Below are 22,182 nucleotides of genomic sequence, written 5' to 3' on the forward strand. Positions count from 1 at the left end.
ATATGTAATTATATAAATTTTTATTTAATATGTTTTATTTTATTTAATATTTTATCTTCTCACATGTTTTTGTTTAAAAAATTAACTGTCATTTCTGTCAATGTCAGTTATTCAGAGGTACTGAATTGTAAACTATTAGAAAAAAAAATTTTTTTTTTTTGAAATACCCAAATTTGAAAGGGTCAAGTGCGCATAAAAAAAACTTCTAAGGAGTTTTAAGTAATTACAAGTAATAAATTTTGATTGTCGTTTTAATATTTGAGTGCCGTGAGGGTTGAAACAAATGAAATAAATAAAATTTAATGGTTAATCTGTTTGGATGAAGGAAAATAAACAAACAAGTACTAGAAAGCAAATATAACTCTTGTAAAATGAAAACACACCTAACATGTTCCAAACATGCAATGTAAAGTCTAAACAACCAAAATCTAATATAAAACCCACTCTCTTTTTTTTTTCTAAACAATAATCAAATTAATTAGATATCCTTGTCATAATTTCAAAACATCACCATCCATTTTTTTATTAATAATAATTTCCCAATCCATCCATCAAACTTATCCTAAATAATTAATATATATATATAATATTTTTTAATTAGTCCAAGCGGCCCATGTGGCTTGGCTTAAGACAGGTGGCTTCACTGTTGCTAAAGAACCTCCACTTGGGACCATATGCATATATATATATATATATAATTTTGTTATTCAGATATAATAATTAATAATAACGGGTAACCTTTATATTTAGAGAAATTTTATGTTTATTTTAATGTATTTTCATCAATTTTTAATTATGTACACCAAATTACATAAAAATCAAGTTTCAAGCATTTCTGTTTCTGGACTGTTTAAAAAAATATACGTTTTGTTTGGATTACAAATAATATATTTTTAAAATAAAACAATATTTAAATACATATCTAAATAAGCAGCTAAAAAAATATATTTTTTCTTTTTATTAAAAAATTTTTAGTTATTACTAGTTTCCAGACAATTTATTACTACGAATAAATGTTAAAAATAAATAAATTCATAAATAAAGTTGCAAAAAGAACCCTGAAAAAGAGAGAAATTAACAAAAAGGAAGAAAAAGAAAAAGAACATTTATAGAAAAGCCCTCCCTCGATCCGCTCCACACGCCGCACTCCATTAAAGCTCATCTCGCCATGCTCGTCTCTCCCCCGAGATCCGCACCTCCCCGCCGGTGAGTATGGCTCCCCGGCCGCAGTCCCCGTGCTCTTCTCCCCGGGCTAAGCTCCGTAAGGGAGGTGGCGCGGTGCCGCAGAGCCCGCGGCGGCTCGTGGTGGTAGTGGTGTCGGCGGCGCTTAGAAGGAGGGGATTGTTGTTGTTGGTTCCACTGATGTATTTGGTAGCTATGGTTGTGTTCATGGGGTGCTGGGATCTTGAGTTCGTGCCGGTGAGGGTTGGGGTTGCCATTCTCCGGCGGTCGCCGCCCGGCGCGGTGTATAAAAGCCCTCAGGTTTTCAAGAAACTTTGGCCTTTCATGCAAGCTGATGTTAATCACTCCAATGCGGTAAGATTCTATCAAGAATTCTCTCCCTTTTCTCTCACAAGAAAGAAAGTTGATTTTTAAGGAGTACTTGATTATTGGCATGCGTTCTATGTAGCTTATTTCAGAAACTTTCCCTCATGAATTTCATTTATTCTGAAGAAATAAGGCCCTGGTGGTAAAGCTTTTCCTTTTTTATTTTTACCTTTTTTTTGGTACATCAAATAATTTTTTTCTATTTTTTTATTTTTTTTTTCTGCTAACCATGTTTTATGCTGCTTGTGTTTGAATATGAAGCATGGATTTTTTGTTCCGCATGTTGTCCTGCTTGAGAAGATTTGGTAGTAATACGTTGTTAGAGAAAACGCTAAGAAATTTGAATTTGTATATTCCTTATTTTACAATTCTAAAGAATTTTAGTATTAAGTGAAATCTATCTATCTATATAGATATATTATCTGATGAATCATCCTGGTGAAAATTGCATCTTGTTTAACTTTTGGATACTGGTGTTTTTCTTTCTATTTTATATTTTTTTTAAGTAATTCCGTACGTTCCATCCTCATAGAAGGGGTGCTGGATAGTATTTGTCTTTTTATAATACAACTACTTTCCATAGAGGGGTGATACAAGCCATGCTTTCTAGGATCTCAGTCTATCAGTTTACCCTTCTATTATTCTACGCATTTTCTTCTTTCTGTTCTCTGCCTGGTATATATATACCATAATAAATCTCCAGGTTTTTATGTTAAAATGCACCCGTGAAGCTTAAAGGGCTAAGAAGTAAAAGAATACCTGAATACAGTTGATATACTCGGTAAACAAGTAAACTAGGTGATGGCTTCATTAATCCATTCAAAGAGTGACTTTGGAGATAGCTCTCATATAGAAGATGCTTGGAATTCTATATTTTGGTTGTTGAAAATGTGGGCATGGTGTGTTGCTGCATCTGACTTCAAATTGTGGATTTAATGGTCCAGATGATGCTCACTTTATTTACCTTGCATCAGCTGCATTAATTCTATGTTAGTAGTCAAGCCACATGTAATCCATACCATTGCATTACTTTGACTATGCGATGGTGTCCACACAAGCATAACCATTGAAAGTTATAATGTTCTTTTCATGTCCTCTTGGTTTCATATTGCATAAGAATCATTAGCAGTCCCTTCACTTGCATTTAATGATATCTATTTGCTTAATTTTTATATACAATTATCATCTCGTTGATAGTTTTTTATTGTTTTTACATTTTGCTGGCATTGACGCTTATTGCAGCTCTAAGATTTGTAATTGAAATTCCTCTTGTCCCTGAAAGTGATCTCTTGCTGTTATCTTTTTCTTTTACCTACCAATGCAACATTCAATTGTATTGATTCTTTTCCAACAATGTAGTCATTATTAGACAAACTTTCTCTTGTATCTTAATTTTTAATTGTTCAATGAACTTTTAGGACCTGGCAGAAGCGCTTGTTTTAAACAACTTGTAGTGATCATGACGATATAATAATCTGAAACATTTTATTGAATCTTATGCAGTTGGCAACAGCTTGGCATTCAAAAGCAAGCCAGAGATGGAAGTCTTGTTTCAGCAAGAAATTGCATAAAAAAGGTGGGCTTATTTACATTTGATTGTAAAATTTTGAAAGTAAACTTCTCCCATCAAAGAATATTTGAATGCATGGAAACAATATTTCTCTCAACTTTTTCATAATAACAGTTTGCTGAACTTGACACTTTTCTTCCCTTGAAGCACTCTATCATCTTATTTAAAATCAATAAGTACTTGACTTTTACTTGTACTTCTTGTTATGAATTTACTTCTTTTTATGAATTCGACAACTAAGTACTGGCCAACTATTTAGCTTATGGTATATGGCCATCCTCAAGGCTCTGCAATTTGTTTTCTATGCTTGTGTGAAGCTAATTATGCTATTCTTTTTCCTCTTTTGTTTTCAGAATTGCCACCTTCAAATGGCTTTCTAATAATTGAAGCAAATGGTGGCCTCAATCAACAGCGTTTATCAGTATGTACCAGTGTACAAACTTTTGGCACATGCTCTCATTTTAAAACAAATATTTCTTAAAGAACATCACTGCATATTCAACTGCACCATGATTTTTTTCCTTCTCACTAATATTAGTCGTAAAGGCATCCTGTTTTTTGCGCTTAGAGGGCAGCTTGCTTTCATGTGCCTGGTTTAAATTGAACTTCTTTGTTCCAGTTGGGTTGTGATTTGATAGGACTTCAATCATACTGAATCTTTGACAACACCATAAGACTTTATATCTTTCATCAAACTTATGTATTTTTCTGAAAATGCTCTAGTAATCTTGTTTTTTTTTGTGGGCCTTTTGTTGTGCTCTATTCAATGGGGAACCCCTTCTCAATTACTGTTGATAAGGTTCCAAAAATGTAAATAATTTACAACCTATCGCTGCTCTATGTCTATTTATATCTAAATCTATGTGGTCTAATCCTGCTCTTTTGCAGTACAGATCTGTGATGCTGTGGCTGTAGCTGGCATGTTAAACGCAACTCTGGTTATCCCCATGTTTCATCTGAACAGTGTTTGGCGTGATTCTAGGTAAATAGCTACTCCTCTTCTCTTTTTGTTCATCACAGGCTACATGGTTGGGTCTGTGATCATGAACTTTTGATTTTCATGTGATTTGATTTTGATAATCCTTGAATGAACATTTTCTTGATATTGTATCATTTTCTTTGCTTCTTTATCTTGTTTATTCAAATAATCACAAATCTTCTATTTTAAAATTACCTCAGCAAGTTTGGTGATATTTTTGATGAAGAATACTTCATTGATACCCTCAAAAGCCATGTAAGAGTGGTTAAGGAGCTCCCCGAAGATATCCTGCAGCGGTTTGACAATAATATCAGCAACATAATCAATATGAGAGCAAAGGCCCTATCAACCAAATCCTATTATCTACAAAAGGTCCTTCCAAAATTGTTAGAATTGGGGTACTCTCCTGTCTTTCTCTATCTGTCTCTTCTACTTTCTATAGATTGTGGAAACTACTTGTAGTTTTCATTTTCTTATATTTTTAACTGTACTTGTTGCTTCAGGGCAGTGCGTATTGCTCCTTTCTCAAATAGATTGGCACATTCAGTTCCACCCAGCATTCAAGCTCTGAGATGTTTGGCCAATTATGAAGCTTTACAATTTTCTGAACCAATAAGAGGCCTTGCAAAAGATATGGTAGACAGGATGCTGAAGAAAAGCTCAAACACCAGTGGGAAGTATATATCAGTGCATCTTCGTTTTGAAGAGGTGGTGGCATCTTGTTTGATAACTAAAATTTGTGCATCCATGTCTTTTTGGCTAATAACCTAGCGAGTTTCTTTCTCTATGCATTTCAGGATATGGTAGCGTTTTCTTGTTGTACTTACGATGGTGGAAAGGAGGAGAAACGTGAGATGGATAATGCTCGGGAAAGGAGCTGGCGAGGCAAGTTTAGAAGACCTGGTAGGGTGATAAATCCAGAAGCAAATAGAATGGATGGAAAATGCCCATTAACTCCACTGGAGGTTCACCTTCTCTCTTTTTCCTTATAGTTTGAAAACACTATACACATGAATGATATCAAATTTAATTCAGTGGGTTTTTGCCCCATTAATATTTGTGATTTTTAAAGAATTATCCTGCGGCAAAGCTTGAAACATTTAATGACATTTTCATGATTACGGATTTACTGATTTGAAAGAAAACTAAATATGTCATTATATTTTTACCTTCCTTGCCCTAGCCCTTCAATGATTTTGCTATTTGTGACATGACATTTGACAGATTTATTTCCTTGGATTGTTTCGTAGCTTTCGTCAAACATTTTAAACCTCATGTATTATGTATCAATTGCCTTCTGTTTGTCTGGTTGGAAAACACTGTCTGGGTAACCCTGTTCATTACAAGGTATTATAATAAAGTGATGCTAGAACACCTTGTCACATTTTCATTTTTGGCATGCATTAATTCGGTTCTCTTCTTTCAGGTTGGAATGATGCTTAGAGGCATGGGATTTGGAAATAATACACCAATTTATGTTGCTTCGGGTAAAATATACAATGCAGAAAAATATATGGCACCTCTCCGTCAAATGTTTCCACTGTTAGAGACAAAAGAAACTCTAGCTTCTGCAGATGAGCTTGCCCAATTCAAGGTATCCTAATGTTAATATAAGTTCATATTCAGGCCACCGGATCAAAGCCGAATAAAACACAACCACATTCCTTTACAACGCTTTAAATATGGCTATTGTCTCTTTCTTTGGCATAATCATACCCATTTCCATGAATTCCTGTTCACTGCTGTCGAAGTGAATGCTGTTTTTATTCAGCTTTTTGATGGCTTATTCTTCAATGCAGGGATATTCATCTCGGCTGGCTGCGCTTGATTATACAGTTTGCGCTCACAGTGAAGCATTCGTTACAACTCAAGGTGGCAATTTTCCACATTTTCTACTGGGACACAGGCGATACCTTTATGCTGGACATTCAAAGACAATACAACCTGACAAAAGGAAACTGGTCTTAGCTCTGGATAACCCCAACATCAGGTCATTTCTCACTTCTGTTTTAGATTTTCATATGATTCATCAGGATAGAGTTTTGAGCCTACTTTCTCGTTAGGTCTTGAATTCCCCACCGTAGTTTACTTTCTTCGTGGTGTTTATTAGCTAATTATCCTTAAAAATCATTTGGTATCAAAGTGCCACTGGTTTTTAAGGTAGCAGATGTTTGTATTGTTGTAATTAAAAGCCAGCTCTTTGTATCTTGATGCAGATGGGATAGATTCAAGCGAAGTATGCAGGAAATGCTTCGGCGAAGTGATTTAAAGGGTGTTGGACAAAGGAAAAGCAATGCATCCATCTACACATTTCCCATGCCCGACTGCATGTGCCAGCAGCAATCAGAAACATAAAGTCGCAGAGTGTATACGATGAAAACCAGTCATATATCATACTCAAAAGTAGGATTTGTTGATACCCATGTAAGTATTCTCACATCTACGATGATTTCATTCCCTTAGAAATTCTTTCAATTTTTTCATAGATCAGCAGCATTCCTGTTTGTTCTAATTTTAGTTGTCTATATTTTGATCATTCTCATGTTCTGTATTCCTTCCTTCGTCCAATTCTTTGTGTATGTAAAAAATATCAAGTTGTATCCTACGGTCAAAACTTTTCGTAATATCACCGATTTGTCAGTCTTTTTTTTTGCTCCAAGTACTAACCGATGATTTGGACACGGCGATTATCGCCGGTTTTTATCATTACATGTTTTGATTCAACCAAGTTTGTCACCTACCAGATGTTATTATTCTTTTGTATTATTCTGTGTTTGTTTTGTTGATTTGAAGACAAAATTACACACATAAACTATGGTGCAAATTCTCATCAAATGGAGAGTTGTGTTTGGTTTGACTATTCATTTCTTTGGACTTTGTTGTTTACTGTTGATTCAGGTCTTCTTTGAAATAATGGAGATAATATCAAATTAAAGTCCTGATTAAATATGATAATGACTTCATGGCCCATTTTTTTAACTTCTTTGTGAGTGTTTTCAAACAATCCAAATTATATATATAAAAGATTGGTTCAATGATTTGTCTGGCTTGTCCACATCTGTCTCCCTTCCAAAATATGAACAACTTTGAAATGATATTAAAAAAAAAAAAAACAGAATAAAATGACTTTAAAATTTAAAAAATCACTTTAATTATGATTTTTTTAATTCTTCTTTTAATCCACGTCAGAAAACAGGTGGGTCCCACAACAGCAACTGACGTGGCACTAATAAATATGACACCTTTAAAAGCGACCCATTGGCATTACCTGGCATTCTCCACGTGCCACCAGGTGTGCATGATATCTCCGATCACGTGACACCCGGATCCACTCATTTCCGGTAACCTTACCTCCCTCTTCTTTCGAGTTACTTCACCGCTTACGGTGCTCCGTTCATCTGTCCCTTTGTCGTGGCGGCAGTAAAAGAAAGACAAAACTATCTCAAAAGAGCGATATAAAAATCCGACCTTTTTTTTATAAAAAACGAGTTTTGGGATCTCAAAACCCTCGCCTTTCTCGAGATTCAGATGACATCTCGCTGGCCTTGCGATCCATGGAAGCGCTCCAATTCGCCGGCGAGATGCCGGTGATCCACCGGTCGCTCCTCTTGGACGACAACCTCAAGGGTGTCGTCCTCGCCGTTGTTTCCAGTGCGTTCATCGGAGCCAGTTTCATTTTCAAGAAGAAGGGCCTTAAGCGCGCTGGCTCCTCTGGCGCTCGCGCTGGTTCGTTGTCAAACCCTAACCCTAATCCTTGACTCTTTGTTTCTAGGGCTTTTTTTGAGCTGGTGTTTGCTTGATCTTATAGGTGTTGGAGGGTATTCTTATCTTTTGCAGCCGCTTTGGTGGATTGGGATGATTACGAGTGAGTTTTGGATTCGTCTTTGTTTCTTTCATTTTAGTGATTTAATTTGGTTTTTTTTTCTTTATTGGGTAAAATTTTGATTGGTTTGAGTTGTGACTGACAGTGATTATTGGTGAAGTTGCGAACTTTATTGCGTATATCTTTGCTCCTGCTGTCCTGGTGACGCCGCTTGGAGCGTTGAGCATCATAGTGAGGTAAGGTGAAGATTGAATTCTCGGTTGTTGTTGATGAAACTGTGTTATTTTTGCATTTTGGAGGATTGTTTTATAGATAAAATATTGTGTTTGACTTGGTTTCATTAAAAGAGTTATTTAGATAGTGAGATTTTTTCTTTTTTTTTCTTGGGCAGTGCTGTATTGGCTCATTTCATCCTCAGGGAGAGGCTGCAGAAGATGGGGGTAATGGGTTGTATACTTTGCATTGTAGGATCAACCGTGATTGTTCTTCATGCCCCGGCGGAGAGGACCCCGAGCTCAGTTGAGCAGATATGGTACTTGGCAGTGCAGCCTGGTGGGTGCCTTTTGAGATTCTAGTGTGTTGTCTTTGTTGGTAGATACTTTCGGTCTTGACGAATTACATGAGTCTTTAAATTTCTTTGCAGCCTTTCTTTTATACACTGTAGCAGCAATTGCTGTCTCGCTGGTGCTGATGATGCATTGCTCACCAAGATGTGGTCAGACAAATATAATGGTGTACTTGAGCATATGCTCTATTATTGGATCCTTAACGGTATAGTTGGATGCTTTGTGCTTTTAGTGCTTGAGAGTGTGGTTTCCAGTTTGTTTTGTTGTGTTTGATTTGTTATTTTGTTTAGGTGATGAGTATTAAAGCCATTGGCATTGCAATAAAGCTCACGTTGGAGGGCATCAACCAGGCTGGTTATTTCCAAACATGGGTATTTGCTATGGTTGCAGTCTCATGTATCATTATTCAGCTAAATTATCTAAATAAGGTGAACAAGTTGACAATTATGGCTTCAGTTCTGTTTTAGTTAAATGTTACATTAAGATATATTTAATTTCTGTTTAAACTTAGACAGTCTTTTGTAAAATCTATAATGATTGCCATGCATACTATTGAGGGAGACATATTACCTCAAGTTTTCATTTCTTTGCGGTTGTCCCTCTCATGTCAGTCTCACCACCTACCATTAGTAAATATCAAGTTCTATATATCCCCAGAATCTCATACTTGACTTTTTGCTTTAAGTAAATAGCAACATCGAATTGCCTTTTTTTTTTTTTTAAAGATCTGAATTTTTTTTTCATGCATGAAAAAAATCCAATCTATTATGATTGAATTTTTTAATTGGTATTTATTTTACTGCCTTGATGAGTCTGTAATTTAGCTTTCCGTACGAAGCCTTAAGTTGATAAGATAACCAGTACAGAAGACCCAACTGAGTAGGTTTTAACCACTTGACATTGAGCCTGTCTAAAATTTAGCAATTTCATGTGGGGTAGAAAACGGCAATGTTTAGTCAGAGCACATTGCTATTCTCGCTTAGTGAGGCACTGAGGCTTATTATGCTGGTTAGATATTTTTATGTAGATACAGTGGCTTCTGCAGCTCAAAATACATCTGCTTTGACTGCAAAGTTATTTAAATCGATCAGTAGAAAGGATCATTGAGCAGTTATTAGCTTTTGTATCAATCACTGTATCAATTGTCTGACAAAGCTGACAGAAATATCTTTTTATTTGTTATTAGATGGAAGCTATCTTAGAATACTATCTAGTTAACAATTTGGTGTTGCAGGCACTAGATACTTTCAACACTGCAATAGTTTCTCCAATATACTATGCCATGTTCACAACTCTCACAATTTTGGCAAGTGCTATTATGTTTAAGGTATGTCAAATATTCTTATGGTTGCATCCTTCACTTCTTGTTTCTTCTTCTTTGGCTGAACTGAGCTTTACTATCAATATTATTCCCCTATTTCATCAGGACTGGTCTGGTCAGAGTGCAAGCAACATAGCATCAGAGATTTGCGGTTTTGTAACTGTAATCTCTGGAACTACAGTGCTACATTCCACACGGGGGCAAGACCAACCTCCTAATGCAGGTAAACATATTTACCAGCTTTTGTGGTCTACTTCCTGCCTAAGTTGATATAGCATCTAGAAACTGGCATTGGCCATGAACCCATGCACATCTGCGACCAACCCTAGGTTTTTGCTCTTGATGTGATAAACTAATGGCATTTCATTAGATAAGGATGTGACTGGGTTTTCATTTTCCCAACTGTGAGCATGCTATCAACAACAATAAATTCAACCTGAGTTCTACTATGGTAAACAGGGTCAAAACCAAACAATTTCCTTCATTTTCATGGCATGTGCTTTTGTTCAATGCAGATTTATACACACCGCTGTCCTCTAAAATATTTTGGCACACTCAAGGGAACAGTGAACTAGGAAAGCACAAGGGAGATGACTTGTTGTCTGGCGATTTTGTTGCTGTTGTGAGACAAGATCATTTTATATAGATTGTGGCCGGACTGACGATTCACATATCCCTTGCCTTATTATCCTATGATGAGCAATCAAGTAATGCAACTCTCTTCCACATTTGCTAAGACAAAGGAGTTAAATCAGGAAGACGTGTGAAAATTTTTGTAGGATAGAACTAGTCAACAGCAACATGACCATCGAAGTCAGATCTCGCCATATGCTACCGCTGTTCCAGAGTGATTTGTGTGTGCTTTGTACATGTTTGCTAATAATTTCCTATTCTTTCACATGGTATCATAGTTATGTTTCATGCCTCGCTGTTACACACTTTCCAGGTATTTTTTAGAAGAGTGATTGGTTGATTGATGATTAGGTGTTTACATAGAAAGATGCTCATGTTTCTTAGACTTAACTGAATTGTTGAATATGAATTTCTACTTATTGCATAGGAACTGTGTTTACTTCACACAATTGAATCATTTTGATCTGTAACTCTGAACAAATAGAACAATTTAAGCAGTACCAGATTGCTATAAAGTGGGGGAAAACATGCCTACAGTTACAAAAATTAACAATATACAATGTCATTTCTTTATGGTTTTCCTAGCTACATTCTTCTATATCATATGGAAAAAGTTATAAACCTTCTGATACAGAATATCATTGTTCACTGGAGAAATCAGGTTCATCAGGCTTCAGCAACTTAGGCATTTTTATACTGATAGCAGCTGGTTCAGGCCTCTCCATCTTTAGTTGAGCTCCCCGCTTTGTGTTCTTCGCAAACTTGGAAGCCAATATTGTGGCACCGAGCTGACTAGGCGCATTTGTTGCCCCCGAGGGCGAGCCATCCTTACCATGTTCGCCAAAGTCCTCGCCGAGTAGAGGAACATCATCATATACTTCATGGTTTTCATCGTCCACAGATGGCATATAATAATAGTTTTCCTGTGCAACGAGCTCCTTGGCGAGCTTCCTCTTCTTGTGCCGTCTCCATGCTGCTTGTATAAAACAAGCTCCCCATGTCCTCCATTGATGAGAATAGAACTTGAAGACATGCTGAAGTTTCTTGCTGTGGAGACGCTTAAACTGATTGGCGACGAATTTGAGTTCTTCTGCCCGGAGTACGAATCCCTCTACTTCGCTAAGAGCCCTTACAGTTCGAGTAGAGGATGGAAGGTTGATGTTTATTTTGGTCTCCAGAGCCCATGTTAGCAATTCTTCGCCGCAAAAATCTCCAGGTCCAAGAGTAATGCAGTTAAAGAATCCAGACCTGCCACCATTGGTTGTTGAGCTTTCAAGCTGACCTCGGACTATGAAGAGCATTTCATTTACAGGGTCACCTTCTCTAACAATGTATGTGTCCTTTGTGCTTAAAGATGAAACTAGACACCCACATATTGCATCCAGAAGTTGATCATCCATTTGAGAGAAGAAAGGTACCTATGTGGGCATGAATATAGACATGCAACTAGTTTAAGCACATTAACAGTAACAGCAGAGTAAGAAATGCAACTAGTTTGAAAAGGATTTGTCACTGAAGTGAGTTGAGACATTGAAGGAATGTAAAAGCGAAAAGTTGTGCTTACTCGCCGAACAAGACCCAAACATAAATGGCGTTGAATAGCACGGCGGAGGTCTAGAGGTAAAGAATGCAGAATGAACTCTTCATTTACACCTCTGGTGGCAAGCCATTTGTACTGATTGAACTGCAAAACCCGGTCTTGCAAATCTTGTGGTAGTTGCCGATGCTTCATCCACTCCTCAATATCACGCCGTTTCACTCTCCATTCTTCAATTCTTACATTCATTGATTGCAAGTATGTCTTGAAGTCACCAAAAAAAAAAAAGCAGGTGAGGGGATCAATATCATTATGGTTAAATATGTAATTGAAGTTGGCATATTTCAGTGTACCCATGTCATGGGACATTGTTTGATGCATGTAAAATCACCTTTACAAAAGCCTACTACACATGTATGATTCTTATGGTATATATTGAAAACAGCAAAATCAAAAACCTTCTCACAGTTTAAGTGAACTGAGAGTGTATAATGAGGCCAAATAACAATGTTTCAAAACTTTCTTTAACTTGCCAGACAACACAAACTGAAGACAGTACAGTAGGCTAACTTTAGCCTCGCTGCCATCAGCAACATTGCATATTCCATGTAAAAAGAAAAAAAAAATCATATTTCATAATGCAAGGTGATCTCATTTTTATAAACTCCATTATCTTTGTTATTAATATATCATAACATGGTTTTGATAACTAATACTTCAAAAAACATATTTTCAATCGGAATCATATTGGAAGCTGTAACTATTGCTTTGCATATTTGCATTACCTCAGATGTTACCATTGTTCACAATCAAAATTGCAAGTGAAAAGATTTCAAACAGCTAAAAACATAAATAACTCAAAAGAAACATGCATTACCTGAAAGTTACCAATCAGCAGGCAAAATAGAACAAGTCCTACAATACATATAAAAATGGCATATGACGTTTCCCCAGGATTAGTGCTTGTTGCCAGGTTCTGCCCATAAGAACTGAACACCAGGAGAGCAATAAAAGTTAAGGTCATAATTAATAATTGAACCCAAATGAGCTTTCCAACATGTTAAAAGTAGCACAAAACATACGACTGTTGCTCAACTCATATAGAGTAAATAATGTAATACTTATATTAAAGAGAATTTGAGAACATGCTACAAGAGCTCATACCTCAAATTTCGCAGACCCCACCAAAGGCAATAGAGATATTTTCCCCAGAAAGTAGCTCCAACAACATCATCTGTAAGAGCATCAGCATACATGCCAAACTGGAATGGGTTAGAGCTGTTGGTTGCATCACAGTTGGAAAGGACTTGGGTGGTCTTCAACCAGACTTTACGTTCAGGGTCATCCAAAGTACTACAATCCAGAAAACTAGTCTTACACAATGGCATGTGCATTGTTCCATTCTCTTTTGCACACTCAGTTGCCCAACAAGAATTCTGCTGCACCATAGAGAAGAGATACCATAAAGCCCCAAAACCCTATACAAAGACACACAATATCATCAGAGAAATGTTCATTGAACAAGACTGCTATAGAACTTGATGATTGGCAGAGATGAACATTAAGCATAGAGGATTACATGACTGGCCAGCATGTAAAGAATTAAATGGTACGCAGCACCTATCCAAGTAGTCTTTGTGACATCACCATAAGCCTTGGTAATCCGTGACATCAACCGAAAAAGAAGGTATAATCTAGGAAGATACTGTAAAAAGATAATCATCGACAACATATTGATTGTGTGCTTGGCCGAGGTGTTTCTTGCAGCAGTAATGACAATCCAGATTATCAACTGTGACAAACAATTAATTCTCAGTCCCAATCACCAAAAGCACTGAATAGTATCACAAATTATCAAAAATTAATAATAGTTAACTACAAATGAAGCCATATGATGAGATTAAAAGCCAGAGACTATTTAAAGATCATCATGCAACCACTTTCAGCATTAAATTTACACAATGCATCATTCAAATCATGATATTAAATCATGAAAGAATAATAACAATACATGCATCAGCAGGTTTTAGAAGACAGGACAACAAAAAGTTGCTTTTTTTTTTTAAATTATTCAACATTCAAATCAGCACATTTAAACAGAGGAAGAAGAAGGGGAATACCTGGGGGATTGGAAGGAGGGAGATGAGATCAATGGCGAAGGACCCTTTCAAGTAACGCATGGTGATCTGGTGCTTATCAGTGACGAGCTCTCCGCGGCCAAAGACACGGGAGCTAGGGGCGACGAAGGCGATGCGGAACTTGAGGAGAAGATTAGCGAGATAGCAAAGATCGAACATGGTACGAAGGACAGTGACAATGACCATGATATGAACATCGACCTTGAGGCAGCCTCGGCCACCGACGAAGAGGACGAAGAAATAGAAGGGATCGACGAAAAGGGAGAGCGTGGAGAGGAGAAGAAAGACCTGGTTCCAGCGGATGACGACGCTGCTGCCTGGATCGAGGATGCGGTCGTGCCAGGGGATGGCGCCACGGTCCAGAGCCACGGAGAGGTGGCGCCGGAAGGGGAGAAGGGAGGTGGGTCTGATGATGCTCATCGTGGGCCATCGGAAGTGAGGAAGACGTCGGCGGGGAGGTGGAGGGAGGGGGAGGAGAAGAGGGTGGTGGTGGCCATGGTGGAAGAGGAGCATTAGGGTTAGGGTTAGGGTTAGGGTTGGGGGTGAGAGGATAGAGGCGGAGAGGGAGGAGCTCCGCCATTCGCGGAGAGCCCTCTCGACGACAACCCTCGACGTCGACGTGGCCGTGCTCCGAGAGAATTTCACGGACTTTATATAACTAACCCTTTTTTTTTTCTTCTTTTAATTATTTATTACTATTATTTATTTTGTTACAAAATAATAATAATAATAATAATAATAATAATAATAATAATAATAGGAATCGCGCAAAAGTCCGAACAATAAAAAACCACTTTTGATTTTTTTTAAATTTTTTGAAAATTTTTTTTTTTAGAATTATTTTTAAGTCTATCGGCTAAATAACTTCAGATTTATTATTCTTACATCACGTTCAGTTTTTAGTTTTACTCTTTAATTTTTGTATGTCAGATTTACTATTTTTATATCATCTTTAGTTTTTAGTTTTGTTCTTTGGTTTTTATTATATTTGTTTATTATTATTTGGTGAATCTTTGTGTGTTCTGAATTTGAACTTTTAAAGATGATGGGAGGGATGAAATAGAGCTGATTGTAAAAAAGCAACTATTAGGAATATTATTTTGTGTATGAATTAGGCGGATAAAAATAAAAAGTGAAATTATTTTTTTAATTATTTAATAAATGGTATTTGGAACTATAATGTGATTTTTATATATGAAATTTAATTGGACTTTACATATAAGTTTTAGAATTTGAGAGTGATTATTGTTTATTACAGGATTTCTTTTGTTTTTTTCCCCCCTAATTTTAAGATTGAAAATGAATTTTTTTTTTTTCTTTAATTTTGACAAATGCTAACAAACACAATGGAGTGTGTATAACTAAAAATTAATCCCCAGGCCATACACTTTCACCTGATAATATTAGAATTGGGAATTGATAGTAAAGAATAATCTTCAAATTTAACTAAAATAAATACAATTGTAATTAAAAAGAAAAATTAGCACATACCTATTAATTTATTTACAAGTATATAGTCCTTTTTTTCCTTAATTTCAAGCTTCATTATTCCAGGTTTATTCCAAACAAACAATAGCAAACCCAAAATAAGGCAGTTACAATTTTACATAATACGTACTTATCTAAAAATTACATTCATTTATTTAATTTTTATTTTTTTATAAAAATGAATAAACCACCAAATATTATTAAAATGAATATTCAAGTACATAAAAAACCGGAATACAAGTTAGATGGACATCACCATGTAATACCTATGAGGAGACTATGATTCAGATCACGGAGTAGTCTTTATGTCTTTCTTCAGGCGCGTTGTGGCGGCCTGCTTGTTGTTGTTTCTTTTCTTGTTAGTATGTTCCCCTATTGCTCTGCCTTTTGTTTTCACTTCTTGTGGTCCTGGGTCTGTTTTCTGTTTGGGTGTGGTTTTTTGTGGGTGTCTGTATCTATTTTTTTTTTTAATTGAAATGGTTTATCCATCTTTTCAAAAAAAAATATATATATATATATATATATATATATATGGACATCACCATGTAATATCTATCTAACAAAAACATAACACAATTTTTTTTTTTTTAGATTTGCTCTCACAAATCATCATTATTGACATGATTGTTCTTTTATATTACTCTTAAATAAAATCAAGGAATTTGAGGGTCTCTAAAATGCGGCCCTGGCGGTGGAGGCTTGTATGAACGGCCGATCTCCCCTTGATCTGGTGAAGGCATGTATGAACGATGGATATCCACTAAATTAACAAAAACAACAATTAAAAGAAAAGTAAGTTTCTTTCATTTTTTTTCCCCTTTTATCAAACTTCACACACAGTTACACACACAAACACAAATATATATTCTTTTAAGGAAAAGAAAGAGTTCAATGTGACAAGATAGTAAGAGTGACATGACTTACCTGCAGAGATTAAAATCATAAGAAGAAGCATGAAAACAAGAAGGGAGCAAGAGGAAGTTGCAAGCTTCACCTCCATTTGCCACACATAATATGATGCTTGTACTTATATAGTAAGGTGGCATGCATTTTTAAATAATAATAATATTATATTTACAAAGTAAATAAAATGAAAATTAGTGAAGAAGGGAACCCTGGTTTAAAACCATGCCCTCACATTACTATTTATCAATATTGTTTACTGGTGTTAATGTGAATCCTTTGTGACAGTGGGCAAAATGATGTCTTCTTTGCTCCATAATTGCATGGTTAAAATAATTTATTTTTAAAATTAAATTGGTTGTACATTTTTTGTATCTGTCGGTTTTTTTATTGTTTTTTTGACTCTAAAAAAACTGAAATAAAATAAGATAAAAATATGATAGGAAGAAACATATAGAAAATAAATGATTAATAATTCCAGAGTTATAGTAGAAAAAATAAAATTATCATGATAGATATAATATATAGAGGTAAAACATCTCCCATGGACGTTCATAGATAAGTAATCTATGGACGTCCAATTATCAGCCGTTGAATTTTAATTCAACGGCCAACATTGATGAACAGTAATACTATATAATATACCATTCCAAATAATAATCACTGTATTTGTTACTGTAGTAACTACTGTTTATTGATGTTGGCCGTTAGATCAAAATCCAACGGATGATAATAAATATTTATAGATTTTTTTATCTATAGACGTTCATAAATAAATTATCCATATATATATTGCATTTTCGACACTGAATGGTAGTTGACCTAACCGCACTTGAATTAAACAATGAGAAAAAAATATCTAAAATAATAATTTCCCTCCACCAACACCTGAAAAATAAAGCAAAAAAAGATGTAGCTTGTGCTAATTTGATGGTGGGTAATAAGCATGTATGCATTTTCTTTTATTTTCATTTTTGTTAATGTTAACTAAATAAAAATTTAATCAACTAGATAAAATATTTCTTTGGTGAAAATCACCGAGCCTATCAGTTTTTTTTAATGTTTGATTAACTGATTTTATAAAAACATTATGGCCTCTAAACTAATTTGGGATGATGAATTTGGAGCTTTATAAAAAAATAAAATTTTTCAATAAATCTTTTTATTAAATTCGGCCTATCACTTATTTAAGTAACATGAAACGTTACTAATTATTAATCTTAATTAATTCCATTCCTTATCTTCAAATGGTCTGTATATAAATAAATATATATATATATATATATATATATATATATTATTAAAAAATAAAAATAAAAATAAAAATAAAAGTGACTTCCAAACAATGTTTCCAATGAGGAAGGGGAAAGTCACATAATGGCAACACCACCAGCTAAATGGAGCATTAAACTAAGGAAAAAACCAACTTTAGATTATTATTATTATTATTATGATTATTATTATTATTATTATTATTATTATTATTACGTAAAATATCAACTATTTATTTTTCGAACATGTTACATAAATTAGTTAAGTGTTTTGCATTACGTTTATTTATATTCTTATTAAAAGATCATCCTTCTTATGGCTCAAAATTTAAAAACTTCAGTAAATGTGTTCAAAATCTCAAAATTCAAAATTTATATATTAAGCATTTTAGTGAGGTTTTTATTTTATAAAAAACACATCCATTTATTTAAAAATAACAACAACAATAATATTAGTATATAGACATAATATTATTTTACTACAACATTTAATCCTTTCTTATGTTGTTTCAGAATGAAAATTAAAATCATGGAAAGGCATTTACAATTAATGGTGTTCTTAGCAACCTGAAAAAAAAAAGTATCGTAAAAAGAAATAAATTTTAATTTTTTTATAATATATATAGTTTAAAAAAATTGTGACAATGATGCTTAGTTGCTAATTGTATAAATTTTTAAGTTAATTAATTACATGTTTTTGAAATAATATATTTAATATAAAAAGATTAATTAGTGATATGGCACATCAACTTTTAACAAGTTTTATGTCACATGATTTAAAAAAAATAAAAATTAAATTCAAACGTGAATATTGCCTTGTCAATTTGGAAAAGGTTAAGTGGTTAACTGAGACAAGACACAAGATATGGATATCAAAAATAAACGTTCAAATAAAATAAAACAAAATAAAATAATAAAAGTTTATTTTTATAGATATATTAGTCTTGATTGACTCACAATTTCCTTGAACTAGATATATATATATATATATATATATAGCAAAAAAGAAATGAAGGTGACTTCCATTATATGCTTCCAATAAGGAAGTGGGAAATGACATAATGGCACCACCATCCCATAAATTAAAAATATATTAGATTAGTGAACAAGACATCAATAAACTTTAGGCACTACTAGTACTATAATCCAACAATTAAACTGGTCATTGACAACATCATTTTACTTGTTTCTTTCTCACATGTTTAAATATTGCATTGGTCAATTACTAATTACTATTTTAATCCCCTGCCTAATCATAATTTTTCAACCATACATGTTTTAAATACAAGATAACTCACTTCAAATATACCAAACATTGGGAAAAACTTTTTTTTTTTTTAAGAATGTGATAAACATAGGCCATGTTTAGATTGACTTTTTTAAAGCCTAGAAGTGTTTTTTTATAAGTTAAGCATTTCTGGGTTTTAAAATTCATGTTTGTATTGGCTTTTAGGCAAAAACCAAAGCTGTTAAAAAAGCTGAATTTCAGCTTTTTTTTTTTGAGAAGTTACTCAAGTGATGCTTCTCAAAAAAGCACTTTAGAGAAGCTATTTTAAGAGTTGTCTAATTACCATTATACCCTCAACAAATTCATAAATTAATACACTCACTCCTAATTTTCTTCTCCATCTCTCATCCTACATCTAATTTTAATTAATAATAATATTATTAATATTATTAATAATTGTAATAATAATAATAATAATAACAGTAATAATAATTATTATGATTATAATTATAATCATGATATATTAAGTAATAATAATAATTATTATTGTAATTATAATTATAATAATATCAAATTAAGTTATTATTATTATTATCATTAATGTTTTCATCATCATTAATTGCATGTATAATAATAACTCAATGAAAACAAAATGAATGTCCATTTTAGTAATTTGCCACCTCTAAAAACTCTTTAGAAAATTTACATCCAAACAACTTCATACATACAAAAGTACTTTTTTATTAACCTATCCAAACATACACATATTGAAAAGCACTTAACTTGTTCAAAGAAGCACTTGTAAAAAAAGTACTTCTATAAATAAAAACAAAAGCACTTTTTCTACAAGCTAACCCAAACAAGCCCATAGTCTAAGTACAATTGGAAATTAAACTTATGTGGCCTATAAACAACTACAAATCTACACTCACAATTGAGAACTTTGGGTATCATCATGTCCAGCGTATTTCAAATTCAAGCAATAAAATTAAAACTCTGCATATCAAGAATTTCAGAATAAGACTAATATTACAGGACCAAATATATTTTTTCATTCAAAGTTAAAATATCAAAAATATAAAAATATTCACCTAAATTATTAAATATGTTTCCAATATATATAGATATATATAAAGCAAGACCTTCTTTGATTGAAAAATAATTAAGTGGGATTCTTCTAACTTTCGGTGTCTCTTAAAATAAGTTTTGTTTTTTAGATGTATATAAATATTGTTTGAGGTTGACTAGAACTCAACCCTGTCAATGTTTATGGGCACTCAAACTTAATTTAGTTTATTTATTAAATTAATCAAGTTTTTTTTGTTAGTGGGTATTGAAATTTTCCTAACCACATAAATAAAATTTATTTTCACACTCAGCAAATTATCATCTAAATAAATATATTATTTTAATGTTAAATTTATTTAACTAATTTAATACAATTTATATTTTTTTAATTAATATATTGTTTAAATACACCATTTATTTCAATATTTGCCATAATTTTCAATTTGTTGTTATTATTTTTACAATGTGGAAGATGGTCCTATATTATTATTTTTGTAATATTATTTCGGGGCATATATTGCATTTCATATAGTTCTCATCCATAAAATACCACATCAATCCATTATATGAAAAATCATATAAACAATATATATTGAACAATTTTATCATAGCACACCTATAAACTTATACTAAATATGTTAAAAATATAAGAAATTAAGATATAGTTAATTAGAGGCTTTTTTTTTTTTAACAAAAATGACCAACGCCACTCCACACAGAGATTATCAAAAAAGCATGTACGATAATAGTACACTAATTATGGTGGTATAAAATAATGACCTACCGCGTGTGTCTAGTATGATATGTTTACCGCATGTGTCTACTATGATATGTTATGAACCATAATATAAATCCTCATATTTATAATACTATACAGTATGGGATTCGAACCTGTATCACTCACACTCTCTATTCAAGAGACTTACCAATGGGCCATCTAGTTGTTGGCTTATTAGGCATTTAGTTATACACCATTTTTAATATATTAAATCAGAGTATTATATAGCCTTGAATCTAGACCAACAAACCAAATGCTTTAGATCCACCACCTAAAAATTTATTTATTTTTAATAATTGTTTATTATTAATTATTATAAAAATAATAAATAAGAAATGGATTTCTCCTTGTACTACTTTAAAGAAAAAACAAAAGGTCCATCATAACTAATATTAAAATGACAAGATCTCACTAATCTCTTAATGAAACAATCCCATAAATACTAGTCCTCTCTCCTCATCTACTTCTATTCATTGTATTCAAGAACAACAACAAGAGGAAGATGGAGGAAACGGATGCGTTTCCCGTTTCTCACATATCCCCTCCCTCGATTCCCTTCTCATGGGAACATCAACCGGGCGTTTCCAAAAACCCGATTCCCACGTCCTCCACCTCGTTTCCCCGGCTCCCCCTCCCTCCACCTCTCAAACCCCAACAAGATCCGCTTCGCTCGGCCAAACCCGACCCGTTAACGTTTTCAGATCCGTTCGCTGCCGCCCTCGCCGAGTGCGCCAAGCCGAGCCTGGCACCCCAAGCCGACGTTCTCCGCCGCCGTAGAGCCGCCGTCATCTCGGCTCGCTTCCGGCTACTAGTCTTCCACGGCTCGTGTGCCTCTTGCTCCGTTTCGGATTCTACCACAATTCGGATCCCCCGGGATCGGATCCGAACCCGTTATGATCCGACGGTTCAGGTTAAGTGCATTTTAGAGTAATGAGAATTTAAGTAATTTGTAATATATTTAGTGTGTTTTTTTTGGTAATGTCGAATTTGTAATGATTAATGTTTTTTTAATGTATTTTTAAGTTGGAGCATATGATGAAGCTAGTGTTTGGATGTGTTTTGCTTTGGTTGTTGTTTGATGTTTAATTATTAGCCACTTGAAGTAGAGTGTCAGGACGCAAGATATATGCTGATCAAAGTTTTAATTTAATTTTTATTTTTAATATAATTAATAGCAAACCAACTACTTCATGCATCGGTGATATTAATTTGTTTTATTTTTATTCATTTTCCAAAATTAAACTAGATTTATGGATAATATATATAATGTGATTTTAATTTAATTTTGCTACATCAATTTTACCGATACATACATGAGGTGTTGAGTTTCA

The 22,182-nt window shown here is 33.8% G+C and overlaps 4 protein-coding genes across 4 annotated transcripts; 3 read left to right on the top strand and 1 right to left on the bottom strand.

The window, feature by feature from the left end:
• The first annotated feature begins 1,143 nt into the window (after nt 1-1,143).
• On the top strand, nt 1,144-6,883 carry LOC120262142 (O-fucosyltransferase 9-like). Its single transcript, XM_039270207.1, has 10 exons — nt 1,144-1,536; nt 3,052-3,124; nt 3,472-3,539; nt 4,012-4,100; nt 4,298-4,495; nt 4,601-4,805; nt 4,895-5,062; nt 5,524-5,691; nt 5,897-6,087; nt 6,314-6,883. The coding sequence occupies exons 1-10, from the start codon at nt 1,213-1,215 to the stop codon at nt 6,450-6,452; spliced, it is 1,623 nt and encodes a 540-aa protein (XP_039126141.1). The 5' UTR covers nt 1,144-1,212; the 3' UTR covers nt 6,453-6,883.
• Nucleotides 6,884-7,495: 612 nt separating this feature from the next.
• Nucleotides 7,496-10,784, top strand: LOC120262143 (probable magnesium transporter NIPA6). Its single transcript, XM_039270208.1, has 9 exons — nt 7,496-7,823; nt 7,906-7,962; nt 8,066-8,156; nt 8,312-8,472; nt 8,564-8,691; nt 8,777-8,914; nt 9,721-9,813; nt 9,913-10,030; nt 10,323-10,784. The coding sequence occupies exons 1-9, from the start codon at nt 7,652-7,654 to the stop codon at nt 10,451-10,453; spliced, it is 1,089 nt and encodes a 362-aa protein (XP_039126142.1). The 5' UTR covers nt 7,496-7,651; the 3' UTR covers nt 10,454-10,784.
• A 180-nt stretch (nt 10,785-10,964) lies between these two features.
• On the bottom strand, nt 10,965-14,734 carry LOC120262141 (cyclic nucleotide-gated ion channel 18-like). The gene is made up of 6 exons (XM_039270206.1): nt 14,098-14,734; nt 13,557-13,769; nt 13,142-13,455; nt 12,855-12,966; nt 12,005-12,241; nt 10,965-11,858 (listed from the first exon to the last, which is right to left on the bottom strand). Exons 1-6 carry the CDS (start codon nt 14,626-14,628, stop codon nt 11,079-11,081), a joined length of 2,187 nt encoding a protein of 728 aa, XP_039126140.1. The 5' UTR covers nt 14,629-14,734; the 3' UTR covers nt 10,965-11,078.
• A 6,619-nt stretch (nt 14,735-21,353) lies between these two features.
• On the top strand, nt 21,354-21,782 carry LOC120261655. Its single transcript, XM_039269629.1, has one exon. It carries the CDS (start codon nt 21,354-21,356, stop codon nt 21,780-21,782), a length of 429 nt encoding a protein of 142 aa, XP_039125563.1.
• Nucleotides 21,783-22,182: the final 400 nt, after the last annotated feature.

Source organism: Dioscorea cayenensis, chromosome 5, assembly GCF_009730915.1.
Source record: "Dioscorea cayenensis subsp. rotundata cultivar TDr96_F1 chromosome 5, TDr96_F1_v2_PseudoChromosome.rev07_lg8_w22 25.fasta, whole genome shotgun sequence".
Lineage (NCBI taxonomy): Eukaryota > Viridiplantae > Streptophyta > Magnoliopsida > Dioscoreales > Dioscoreaceae > Dioscorea > Dioscorea cayenensis.

Coding starts and splice junctions, on each gene's coding strand:
- LOC120262142 (XM_039270207.1), top strand. CDS start 1,213: ATGGCTCCCCGGCCGCAGTCCCCGTGCTCTTCTCCCCGGGCTAAGCTC. Junction 1,537..3,051: donor ATGTTAATCACTCCAATGCG/GTAAGATTCTAT, acceptor AATCTTATGCAG/TTGGCAACAGCTTGGCATTC. Junction 5,063..5,523: donor GCCCATTAACTCCACTGGAG/GTTCACCTTCTC, acceptor CTCTTCTTTCAG/GTTGGAATGATGCTTAGAGG.
- LOC120262143 (XM_039270208.1), top strand. CDS start 7,652: ATGGAAGCGCTCCAATTCGCCGGCGAGATGCCGGTGATCCACCGGTCG. Junction 8,915..9,720: donor AGCTAAATTATCTAAATAAG/GTGAACAAGTTG, acceptor TTGGTGTTGCAG/GCACTAGATACTTTCAACAC. Junction 9,814..9,912: donor CAAGTGCTATTATGTTTAAG/GTATGTCAAATA, acceptor CTATTTCATCAG/GACTGGTCTGGTCAGAGTGC.
- LOC120262141 (XM_039270206.1), bottom strand. CDS start 14,628: ATGCTCCTCTTCCACCATGGCCACCACCACCCTCTTCTCCTCCCCCTC. Junction 13,770..14,097: donor CCCTCCTTCCAATCCCCCAG/GTATTCCCCTTC, acceptor TGTTTGTCACAG/TTGATAATCTGGATTGTCAT. Junction 11,859..12,004: donor GTTTGGGTCTTGTTCGGCGA/GTAAGCACAACT, acceptor ATGCCCACATAG/GTACCTTTCTTCTCTCAAAT.
- LOC120261655 (XM_039269629.1), top strand. CDS start 21,354: ATGGAGGAAACGGATGCGTTTCCCGTTTCTCACATATCCCCTCCCTCG.